Raw genomic sequence first — 12421 nt, forward strand, 5'->3', positions numbered from 1 at the left:
TAGACAATTTAGAAAATACAGAATTTTTTTTTAATGTAAAGCCACCTGCTCACCCTGAGAGGTAACATCCCTTTAAGTTGTGCTGGGCTTCCTTTTTGCCTTTTCCTTTGCTTGAGTGTTTTCCAGTAAATATCCAGCAGGAGCCGGTGCAGTCACACCAGCTGGTTCTCCTTTCCTGTGAGGCCCAGGCCCAGGCTGACCTGGGAGGGCTGTCTCACCTCCTGGAGGTTGGAGCTATGAACACGCTGGCCTGGGAGAGATCTTGTCCCAGTTTTCTGCAGTGTTCTCCCAGACGCGTTGTCCACTCTTTCTCTTTTTCAAAATTATTTATCTGGCTGCACAGGTCTTAGCTGTGGCACCTGGGATTTAGTTCCCCAACCAGGGATCCAACTCCCAGTGCCCCCTGTTGGAAGCACAGAGTCTTAACCACTGGGCCACCAGGGAAGCCCCCATTGTCCATTCTTCTCTGGAGACTCCCAAGGCTACAGGCGGCTGGCGGCCCTTTGACCACTCTCCCCTCCCTCAGAGTAGATCCTCTCAGCCCACCTCTCTCCCCTCTGTTCTCTGGTGGTTCAGGGTTGAGAAGCACAGCCTTAGCCAGACAATCCCCTCTCCTGGCAGCAGCCCCGAGGCTGACTAGGGCTGGGAGGCACAGAGGAGGAGCCCAGCTTCCTTCCTGGCCCTGTCCCCACCAGGCTGTGTGACTTCGGACAGGATACCCAGCCTCTCCGGGGCCCTGCACCCTCCCCTGCCCCAGGAATCTGGTGGTGGTGGCGGTTCTCTGCTAGTGACAGGCTAGAAAGTTTTCTCCAGAACGTGCGCTCTCCCTTCGCCTCCCCTCCCCTCTCCCCCCTTCCCTCTCCCCTCCCCTCAAATCTCCCCTCTCCTCTCCACTCTTCTCCTCTCTCCCCTCCCCCGCCTCTCCTCTTCCCTCTTCTCTCCTCCCTCCCCTCCCTCCCCTCCCTCTCCTCTCCCTTCCCCTCCCTGCAGAGTCACACTCCAGCCCCCTCCCTCCCCCCTCCACACCCTTCCCTCACACAGGTCCTGACAGCACATCTCTGGATAAACTGCAAACAAAGAATGGGACCCAGGCCTCTGTCTGTTACTACCTCATCAGACGTAGAGACTGCACAGATACCTTAGCAAGTTTGCAGGACACATTGCGGAAGGTCTGACTTTAACTACAGGCTAAGCGATCTACACAGCATTCATTTGGCAGGTCCCAGGGGTCCCTCAAACTCAAACTTTCCCAGCTCTCATTTTTCAGAGGAACTGAAACCAAGATACAGTGAGTCCTCCTGTATCATGAGGGTTAAGAGAAGGGAGAGACCCGCCTCAGATGGAAGTCCCCTCTCCCAGCAGCCCTGGGGCTCCCAGGAGAGCCGGCGGGCAAGTAGCAGGCCAAGAGCTTCTCAGTGGTCCTTGGAGTCTCCAGAGGAAGGCCGGGTAGGCCAACCAGCATGCCCGTGTGGGACAACACAGACTGATACTGTGACAGGGAGGCTCCAGGGCCCCAGGGACGGGGGGAGAGCAGTCTTGGGGATGCTTTCATATTCTCTATTTTTAACTTTTTCATAATGGTGTGTTTAATCAGGAAAAAAAAAAGATGGAAATAATTCCATTTTCTAAAAGTTGTTTGAGATTACAGGAAGAAGGGCGGTCAGTGCAGCTGCCACAGGGCTCTGTGGAGACGGGAGGGTGTTGCTGCGCCCCTGGGCCCAGAAGGACTCAGAAAGATACTTGCCTCCCTTGCTCCAGAGGGCTCACGGGAGGGCTCATGGGAGTGACTGTGTGAGGAAAGTGCTGATGACATCACTGGGGTCCCAGATGCCCACTGGTCCAGGCTGGATGGAGCAGGCGTCAGTGGAGTCAAGGGCAACCCAGCCGCCGAGGTTTTCCTTGGCTCAGGGGCAGCCAGAGGGGAGAAGACTGAGGAAGAGCCTGGGCTTCACCCACGCCCAGCCCAGGCTCAGGCCACGCCCATGGATCTGTGACCAGGAGCAGTTCCTGTGGCTGCCTCCACTCCCCTCCATAAGTCAGGCTGCCTGGATCAGGACTAGGGGCCAGGAAGGGTCAGGACTGGGGGCCAGGAAGACAGGGTGTTGTGGGGTGGGCTGCAGGTGAGGAGGAGGGAAAGATAGATAGGAAGAGACTGCAGGACAGAGACGGGGGCAGAGACAGAAAGACACTTGGAAAGACTCAGACACACACGCTGAGGGACACTGAGAGTCACAACACAGAGAAAGGCAGCGTCAGATGGAGGGACAACAGAATGAGAGAGAGACAGAGAGAGCTAAGAGCTGCACCTTCGTTCCATTTGCTTCCTAGGAGCAGACAGAGGGGCAGGTGCAGGTCAAGGCCTGGGCGGAGAGGACAAAGCTAGAGATGGAAGCAGGGGGAATGAGTGTCAACATCACAGAGAACAAACCTCTGCCGCCCTCGCGGTGTGCTTGGCACCCTGCTGGAGGCTGCAGGCACAGGCAGGTGTGAGTGCAGGTCCTATCCTAGCTGGCAGACCCACCCTACACCTGGGAGGCAGGAGTAGCAGGCAGGAGTGGCCTTTCCAAGGGCCAAATGGGAGGAGAGGCTCCTGAGAGCTGAGGTCGCCAGGGGCAGCTTGCTGAAAGGCCTCATCTGAGCTGCCTCTTGCAGAGTAGGTGGGAGGAAGTGGCATGGGTTCTCTAGGGGAAGAGGCATCTGCAAACGTGTGGAGGTGAGAAGACACTTCTGGGTTCTCTCAGGAGGGCCTTGAATGTCACGACAAGGAGGCTGAGGGGGCCCAGCCACACTTGAGCAGAGGAGTGATGAAGTGGGACCTGTGCTTTAGGGAGACCTGGGCTAGCCAGTGGCCAGACCTGAAGGGCAGCAGAATAAAGTGGAGGAAAGGGTCGCAGGCACTCACTGAGCCCCGACCCCATCTCCCAACACCCCTTATCTGACGCTACAGTCAAGCAGCCCCAAACTGGCTGCTTCTCACCTCCATGCCCTTGACCAGGCAGTACCCTCCGTCTAGAAGGCCTCCCCTTCCCCAACCCGGGCAAACACTGAAACAGTTTAAATGTTCTTCAAGAGACTTCTCTTGCAGGATGGCTTCAGGCAGAGTAAGGCGCCCCTCCTGGCTCCTCCCAGCACAAAAACCGATGTGAAAACTCCCTGGGCTCAGCGGAGCTAAGTCATGTTCTTTACCAAAAGCCAGAAAATGTAACGGACTCCATCAGTGCCACGGCTTTAACCACACCCAGAATTTGCCTGTCCCCCATGGGCAGCCCCACCAGCTGTCCAGCATCAGTATCCAAACCCTGAAGAAAGGAAGGAATCAGCTGGGGAGGGATGGGGGGACAGGGTGGGGCCCATTTGCCTAGAGGTGCTGTGGGCTGGCTGGTTATACAGCAGTGACTCATCTCCCAGAGAGGAGGGGAGCAGTGGGGGACCATTGGGCCGGGCAGGGGAGCCTGTAGAGAAAGCCTGCCTCTGCCTCACACCCTTGGCCAGACGCCGTCTCCTCCTGGCCCCCTCAGGCCCTTGGAAGAGAAGGAAGAACCTCTTGCAGCCCCTGGCTTGCCCCCAGTGTGGCTGGCATTGACCAGGAAGGCAGCTGAAGCCTCCCTGCCCCCCACCCGCCGCTGCCCCCCACCCAGGCCGCGGCCATGGATAAATTCCGCACCCTCTTCCAGCACTTCCAGTCCAGCTCCGAGTCGGTGATGAACGGCATCTGCCTGCTGCTGGCCATGGTTACCGTCAAGCTGTACTCCTCGTTCGACTTCAACTGCCCCTGCCTGGCGTGCTACAACACCCTCTACGGACTGGGCCTGCTGTTCACGCCCCCGATCGCCTTGTTCCTCTGCGGCCTCCTGGCCAACCGGCAGTCCGTGGTGATGGTGGAGGAGTGGCGCCGGCCTGCCGGGCACCGGAGGAAGGACCCGGGCATCATCAGGTGCGGTCCCACCCCCCTCCAGCTCCCCGTGGGCGTTGTCAGGGGTTCCCCCAACTGCATAAGCACTGCCAGGGGCTCCCCAAACCCCAGTGGCCCCCATGGGTATGGTCAGGGCTCCCCCAGGAACCCCCACAGGCACCCTACTTTCATATGTGCCCCCTGCTCTCCCCCGGAAAATGATACCAAGGCACCACCAGTTCACAGAGACAGATTTGCCAGTCTCCACTCTGGAAACAGATATTTCTGATCCCGTTGTCTGTCACCTTTCCATGCCCAATGATAAAGATGCGTGAATGGCAGGACTCCTAAGAATTATCCAAGTCACGTCTGTCCTGCTGGCCATGGATTATAACTCCCCACATGCAAGAAGGACCATCCCATGATGTGCATACCTTATTGCACATATGAGAGGCATGGTTGGCTTGAAGGCTGCATCCCGTCTCCTGCAAGCTCCCCGAGGGCAAAGACCTCATCTGCTATCACTGTGTCCTCAGACCCTGGTCAGTGCCCTGTATCAAGAAAAGCTGAGGGGAATTCCCTGGCAGTCCAGTGGTTAGGGCTTGGCACTTTCACCCTTTCACTGCTGTGGCCTGGGTTCAATTCCTGCTCAGGGAACTCAGATCCTGCAAGTCATGTGACACAGCCGAGAAAGAGAGAGAGAGAGAAGAAAAGCTGACGGACTTTAGCAATTTATAATACTCCCTGGCCAACAGAGAGCCAAGCTTTGTGCCAAGTACTGTGTGTGCACAGCCTCTGAATTCTTACCTCGGCCCTGGGTCTCTTCCTGTCTTGGATCCATTTTTAAGGATGGGAGACCTGAGGCACAGAGAGGTTAAGTCACTTGGCTGAGCTCCCACAGCAAGGAAGAGGCTCAGATTCAAATCAAACCCAGAACCGCTGCCCTGAGTGTTTTAGACAAAATACCTAAGTGCTCTGGATCCACAGGCAGTGGTAGGAGGGCCTTGGTGGGTTTAGGTTCACTTGTGATCTTCTCCTCTCCCCTATTGATATAGACAACTGGGGTGTTCTCAAGGGCATGTTATGTAACTTCATAACAAGTCTTTGGTTCCACCTTCTAACCACCTTGCCCCCATAGAAAATGCTGGAGCCACCCCTGCCTACAACATATTTATAATTTTCCACCAGGTACGCCATGTACGCACACACACATACACACAGCCGGCGCACACCATCCTATGTTTTGTATACGACCCGCCTGCCAATACAGGAGACATAAGAGACCCAGGTTCGATTCCTGGGTGGGGAAGATCCCCTGGAGGAGGGCATGGCAACCCACTCCGGGATTCTTGCCTGGAGAATCCCATGGACAGAGGAGCCTGGTGGGGTACAGTCCACGGGGTCACAAAGAGTCAGACACAACTGAGCTACTGAGCACACGCGCAAGTTAAAAACACCTGCGTTCTGTGCACCAGTGGCCTCTCTTTGATGTTCCCAGTGGCTCCCGGCTCCCTGTGATTCAGCCACGCAGGGAGACTTTTCCTCTGGAGTCTCGTGGTTCCAGCTCCACTGGTCTCCTGTCCTGTGACCAACACCCAATTCAGGCCACTAGACATAGTAGGTCAAAAGAGGAACCTGGGGACAATCAGAGGCTCCCTGGACACTGCAGAGAGGTGTGAAAGTGCTGTCTCTGGGCAAGTTATTCCACAGGACCCTCTTAGCTTAGGGTCCCCCAAAAGCAGGTTCTGGAAAGAAGTGATAATAAGGAGACAACTGGGGCTCAGTCCTTCGAGGAGCCTAAGGGAGTGGGTAGAACCCACCTCAAAATCATCCCACTGAGGGTCCTGGACGCTGGGGCATTAAACTACCAGGCCCTGCCCTCCGGGATTGAGGTCGATTTGGGTACATGAACCCTCCAGGCCACCCGCACTGGGAGCAGGGACTCCTCTGGAGCCCCAGACAGAGCCATGCAGGGGGTTAAGGTCAGAGGTCTTCAGGCCCTCCACGTGAATAGAAACTACCCACCAAAGCTCTAGATGCTTCTGGCCTGAGCAGAGCACTAGCAGAGTCTGCTACAAAGGCTCGGGCAGGACGAATACCAGCTCCCCAGTGTTCCAGTCCCAGGGCTCCCAGGACCCCAGCTCTGCTTCTCCCCCACCCTCTGCTGCTCAGGCCTCTGCAGGGGGAGCTGCAACCCTCCCTTTGGGGTAACCACGCACCATCCTGGGAAGTTCATCCTCGCATCCCCCCTGTAGCCTTCCTGCTGCAGCTGAATTCCGGATGTCCTGTGTTCCCGCTCCCTTCCTCTGTTCCCAGGTACATGTGCTCCTCTGTACTGCAGAGAGCGCTGGCCGCCCCCCTCGTCTGGATCCTACTGGCCCTCCTCGATGGGAAGTGCTTCGTGTGCGCCTTCAGCAGCTCCGTGGACCCTGAGAAGTTTCTAGACTTTGCCAACATGACCCCCAGTCAGGTGCAGCTCTTTTTGGCCAAGGTGCCCTGCAAGGAGGACGAGCTGGTCAGGAACAGCCCCGCTCGGAAGGCGGTGTCTCGCTACCTGCGGTGCCTGTCACAGGTAATTTGGGGCGGGGGGTGTCTTCTCCCTGCCCTGGGAAATGTCCTGCACTGGTTCGGAGGGGCACGGGGTGAGGAGGTATACATGGTTTCCTGAGGCTCCCCCCTCCCAATGCTAGAGACACAACCACGGAGCATGTGGTCCCTGGAGCGGGGGGGGGTGGGTGATCAGAAACATGACCCCCACACAGCACAGTGTCAGGCCTTAGGAAGTGGGCCTTTGCCATCAACACTGACTCACCTGAGGGCGGAGACCAGGTGTCCATACCCTTCTGGAGTCAGCTAGGCTCATCTCCAGGTTGGATGGCAGGAAAACGCTACAGATATACTGCACTACCCTGCCCTCACCCCATACACATATTCTGCCCACCCCTCAGAAATAACACTAATTACCGCTTATGAGGCACTTATGTGTCAGGCACTGTGTTAAGCATTTCACATGCATTACTTCATTTAATTCTCAAAACTGCCCTATGAGATAGATGCAATCACGATTGTCCCACTTTGCAGATGAGGAAACTGAGGCTCTGAGAGTTTAGTTCACAAGGCCAAAGGCACACAGTTTGTAAGAGGCTGGGCAGGAATCTAAAATGCCATTCCTCCAAACCCTCCCCTACTATGCAGGTCCTCCCCAGATGCTTGGCTCCCCACGGAGCACAGAATCCATTATCCTGGGAACAAACCCCAGCCCAAGCTCCAGATCCCACCCTCACCACTGCCAGAGCCCTGCTTTGGCTGTGTCTCCCCAAAAGTGTTTACACGCTCCCACCACATGCAGAGCATCACTGGAGATACACCCTAGCTCTTTGGGGTGTCGGGACAGGCTCATGACAAATGCAGGCCCATGGAGTGGCAAAGAGAAGACCAGTGCTTGGGACACACTTGATTCTGCTTCAGACTGTGACCTCGGCCGTGAGCCCTTTTCCCTCTGGGCCTCGGGTTCTCCTGCAAAATAAGTGGAGGTTCGGTCTACTCACCTTGATGTCCCTGTGGACGTAAACACTGTAGACTAGTTCACTATCACCGGAAAGACTGTAGAATCCTCAGACCAGGGTTTGAGTCCAGACTCAGCTGTAAATAATCAGTCACATTAAATGCTCCTCCAAGTAAAATACTCACACAAGCATTTTAAACTTAGAGTGGGGCGAGGGGAGAGCCTTGTGAGAGGCCAGGTAGAGAGCTTTGTCAATCACATCTACAAATGATAAGGATTCAAATAAGTCTTGTGGTTTAGAGGATGATTTCTCTGCTCCAGGTCTATAAAGTTGCTCTAGTCCTAGGCGATGTCTCAATACCTTCGGCTGGGCAGAGGGGAGGGCCAGGAGCTGGCCAGGTTGGGGAGAATTACTTCCAGCTTCTCTTTACTCTTGGCCTGGAACAGTTTCCTGTTTACATCTTGTAAACTATCATCAGCCTTTAGGTCTCAGCCTCAACTTTACGGTTCTCTGAGGCCTCAAATTCAGGTCAGGTGTCCCCTCTCTGAATTTCCATGACCCAAGATACATCCCTCAACATGGCACTTAGCCAGTCACCACCTATGTCATTGTAACTTCCACTAAAGTGTTCGCTCTATGAGAGCAAAGACTGAGTCCTCTGTCTCCCCAAGAGTAAAGGATGGATGGATGCATAGATGGGATGGATGCACATATATAAGCATGGATGAAGAACCAGATAAAAAGATGGAAGGATGATGGGTGGATGCACAGATGAATGGATGGGAGTGCAAGGAAGGCAAAACTACCTCCACCCAATGTAGGTTTTCAGCTGAGACTGTAACAAAAAGAGATTAACAGGAGGAAAATAAACGGTTTATTATTGCGTGCAGTGCTCATCAGGCAGGGGGAACCTACAGCAGAGTCACTCTAAGCGGTGGCTTAGAACTGTGGCTTATATAGCGTCTTCAGCTATGAACAATACCTTTGTAGAGAAATGTCAGGACAAAGGAAAGCAGCTTTATGCTTCCACGGGTGGAAACTGTGGGAAGATAAATAAATACATGGGAGTAGGGTGTGTTTGTTCGGGAGGAAGGCAGGGGGGAATAAATAACAAGTGGGTTGATGACTGGATAGAGATAAATGGAAGCAAACATGAGAGTATGGAAACATGAATGGATGGGAGGATAGATGGTTGGATAGGGGGATAGGGACAGATAGGAGCATGGTTGAGAGGGTAGCTTGATAGGAAGACAATAGATATATAGTCAGATAAGAGGATGGATGACGGGATGGGTGAGAGAGAGTTAGATAGAAAATGGATGGAAGGAGAAATGAATGAATGGGAGATAGGATGGAGGTAGTTGGTAGAACGGATGACTGAATTGGAAGGCGGATAGATCTGAAAATAGATGGAAGGGATAAGTGAAGGGAACACCCTTGCCACGCTGTATAATATCTGTGTGCCTGAATGCTTACCTTAGCGCTCCCCGTCCTCTAGGCCATTGGCTGGAGTCTCACCTTGCTTCTGATCGTCCTGGTCTTCCTGGCCCGCTGCTTGAGGCCCTGCTTCGACCAGACAATCTTCCTGCAGCGCCGATACTGGAGCAACTACGTGGACCTGGAGCAGAAGCTCTTCGACGAGACGTGCTGTGAGCACGCGCGGGACTTTGCGCACCGCTGCGTGCTGCACTTCTTCGCCAGCATGCAGAGCGAGATGCGGGCGCGGGGGCTGCGCCGGGACTCTGCGGGTAGGGGTCCGGAGACCCCTGAGAGGCCCGAGCCCCCAGACGGCCTGGATGGCGGAAGCGGGAAGGCCCACTTGCGCGCAGTCTCCAGTCAGGAGCAGGTGGACCGCCTCCTAAGCGCCTGGTATTCTAGCAAACCACCACTTGACCTCACAGCATCCTCCGGGCTCTGGGGGTGCGGCCTCAGCCATCGCGCCCCCACAGTGGTCCCGGGCACCAGGGCGTCCCCACACACCGACGTGTAAGGACCCAGACCGCGTCCTCACGTAAAATGCCCACACTGACGAAGAGGTGGGGGCTTTCCAGGCAGTGGGGACCCCATGGCAGGGCAGCTTAACCCTTGTCAGCCTCCTTCCCCAAGACAGCCCAGCGCCTGGCCTAGTTTCTGGGCGTGGCCTCTTGTGTGCTCTAAAGCTGTGGTTCACAAACTTCATTGTGCTCACCTGTTCACGTGAACTCTTGTCAAATGCAGATTCTGATTCAGTCCATCTAGGACCAGGGCCGAGACTGCATTGCTAAGGAGCTTCTCATGCTTCTGGTCAGTGGACCAAACTCCGAGTAAGAGTCTAAACAGATCTGTCCTGGGTGCTGGGTCCTAGATGTCCACATTCTAAATCTAAAATAATAATAATGACAACAGCACCTGCTTGTATGATGCTTTCTATGTACCGGGCACTGCTCTGACTTCTTTCCATATATAACTCATTTAATCTTAATGATAATCTGACGAGGTAGGATGATGACTAGCCCCATTTTTTAGAGAAGAAAAGTGAGGCATTAAAGGTTAAGGTGGCTGAGGTCACCCATATAAGAGCTGGAATTTGATCTCAGGACATCAGCTCTAGAGTCTGCTCTGAGCCACTACATTAGTCCTCTAGACTGTGTGTGTATGTGTGTGTGTGTGTGTGTGTGTGCATGCACGCATGCATGTTCTAGACTGTGCGTGTGTGTGTGTTTTCTTGCATGTTCTAGACTGTGTGTGTGTGTGTGTTTTCAGGGCCGTGGCTGGGTTTCCTGCAGCCTCCAACAAGGTTCTCTGAGTGAACTCATCAAACTCTGCTTGAGAATTCTTCTCAAAAGTACAAATTAGTGTCTCTTGCTGACTACTGCAGATGAATAGATTTATATCTTTGCAGGGGGATTTTTCTGTTTCTGAATGTCAGGGAGCCGCTGACCCTTCCAGCTCCCATCTTCTCCAGTTCCACCAATTCTATTCTAACCAACCAAGGCCAAGCAGCCCTTCAGGTGCAGCTCCTTTATCAGCCCAGCCTTCTGCTCACCTCCAGCCAGCAAGCACTTCCTCCGTCACCTCTCCACTCACCACCCTCCTCACGACCTGCAGCCTGACCCCTGAGCTTGACCTTGCTTTCTAAGGCTGCTTCCTATGCCAGGCATCCCAGGGGCATCTACCCACTGCCCTCAGCAAGAAGCTGGCACCGTGGTAAGAATTTCCCTAGAGATACGAGGAATGGACCAGATCTGCAAGTCAGGGGTGTCCAGGCAGCCCTGGACATCTCCACTGAACAAACACCCCAGGTGATTCTGCAAAATCCAGTGTTTAAAAACCTCTGGACCAAGTGTGGGTGTAGGGTCTGACTGGGGGATGAAGACCCTCTAAATACCAGGGTTAAATCTTCCTGGAAGAACTGCCTCTCAGTCTCTGGCAGCCCAAACAGCAAGGGCTGGGGAAGATCTATTCTGTGAGCTCCTCTGGGTCTCTGCCCTTCCCTGATGACTCATCACCCCCACCCCGCCCCCAACACACACACATCCTGTTATTGCCTCTGTCAGCACAACAGTGCCTGGTGACCACAGACATGCACTAGGCTCACTCTATGCTTTACTGGTAATGAGGGCATGGGGGTTAGTACAGGCGTCCTGGAGCCCAGCTCCCTCCATATCAGGCAATCTCTGCTCTCCTGGGTGCTTGCCAAAGGGCCTGGGAGGACCAGACTGTCCATACAGCCCAGTCTTACCCTGCTACCTTGCTGTGGTCAGGCCATGCAAATGTCTGAAATGGTACTGGGCAGGGCAAGATTCAGGCAAAGTGTTAGCAGGGATTGGCGGGGGAGGGAGGAGGCAGGCCTTGGACATGATCCAGTCAGCAGGGCCGAGTGCCCAGCCCAGGGAAAGGAGGCTCAGGGACCCCACCTTGGGCTTTAAAGAAGCACTATCTGGACCAGTAAAGGGCCACTGACTGCAATCAATGCCCTTGCCTTCTTCTATTGAGCCTACTGCATAGAGAGCACTGCGCTGGGGAGGAGGGAAGGAAGAATATACAGACGATTTATACTGCCTGGCCCGCAAAGAACTCACTCTCTACTAGAGGGACCGAGATGTACAGAAATCATTACAACCCAAAGCAAAAGGTGTAAAGTGATATGATAGCGCCAAGCTGTGTGCCACCGAGATTCAGCATGAAGAGTAGTGGCTCCAAGCTGAGAGAATCAGAAGGACGTCATTACAATGGGCTTTAAAGGATGGGGGCGGGGGTTTGACAAGTCGAGAGGGATGGGGGTGGGGGAGCAGAGCATCTACAAGGAGGAAACAGAACAAAAGCAAAGAACTGGGAAACGGCAACGTTTGGTTCGCTGATTCACTCAGCAAACACTGATGGAATGCGTAGGGCACCAAAGAGCAGGAAAGGCATCGTCCTATCTTAGTGGAGATTCCAGTCTGAAGGGGAGATAAGACGTGAGCCAGAGAACAAACAACCAAGTGCAGGGTGTGTGGTCTGGCCTGGCCAAAGTGAAGGACCTTGGCCAGAAGGCCGAGGAGTCTATTCCAATGAATCCCACCAAGAGATGCTTTCTGAGCCCCACATCCAGTGGCACCTTCTTGGATCCTCAGCCTTTGATAGCCCTCAAATGCCTCCTTACCCTATTCAGTCCCCAGATAACATGGTTTCAAACCCCAAACCTCTTTGCCATCATCCATGCACACCACCATTTACTCATATCCTGGGAGAGAGAGAGGCCTTGTGTAGTGCATGCCAACCCACCTGGGGGTGAGGGACCCAGGTGGCAGGTTGCCACCTGCTCCCCTCCCAGGAGATCAGCCCTCATGGGTGCTCATGCTCATTGCTCAAGTCTCCTTCAAGTCTGGGAGACAGTCCTTCTGCACACACCCTGTTCACAGGGCCTCTCTTCTGGGAGACATGGTGACCAGCTGGGCGAGGCAGAAATGTACTGTAAGACTGACTTTGGCTGTGTTAGTCCCCTGTCTCATATGGTCTGGGCAGCTGCGGTTCTGCCTGAGAAGTGGAAGATGGTGGCATC

General features: G+C 54.4%; 1 protein-coding gene across 1 annotated transcript; it reads left to right on the plus strand.

Moving 5' to 3' along the window:
- Window positions 3648–9823, plus strand: CALHM3 (calcium homeostasis modulator 3). The gene is made up of 3 exons (XM_005698428.3): window positions 3648–3934; window positions 6209–6464; window positions 8897–9823. Exons 1-3 carry the CDS (start codon window positions 3648–3650, stop codon window positions 9386–9388), a joined length of 1035 nt encoding a protein of 344 aa, XP_005698485.2. The 3' UTR covers window positions 9389–9823.

Source organism: Capra hircus, chromosome 26, assembly GCF_001704415.2.
Source record: "Capra hircus breed San Clemente chromosome 26, ASM170441v1, whole genome shotgun sequence".
NCBI lineage: Eukaryota > Metazoa > Chordata > Mammalia > Artiodactyla > Bovidae > Capra > Capra hircus.

Bases quoted from the DNA above. Each gene is read 5' to 3' on its own strand.
- CALHM3 (XM_005698428.3), top strand. From the start codon at position 3,648: ATGGATAAATTCCGCACCCTCTTCCAGCACTTCCAGTCCAGCTCCGAG. The intron at 3,935-6,208 runs GTGCGGTCCCAC...CTCTGTTCCCAG, and splicing joins AAGGACCCGGGCATCATCAG to GTACATGTGCTCCTCTGTAC. The intron at 6,465-8,896 runs GTAATTTGGGGC...CCCGTCCTCTAG, and splicing joins ACCTGCGGTGCCTGTCACAG to GCCATTGGCTGGAGTCTCAC.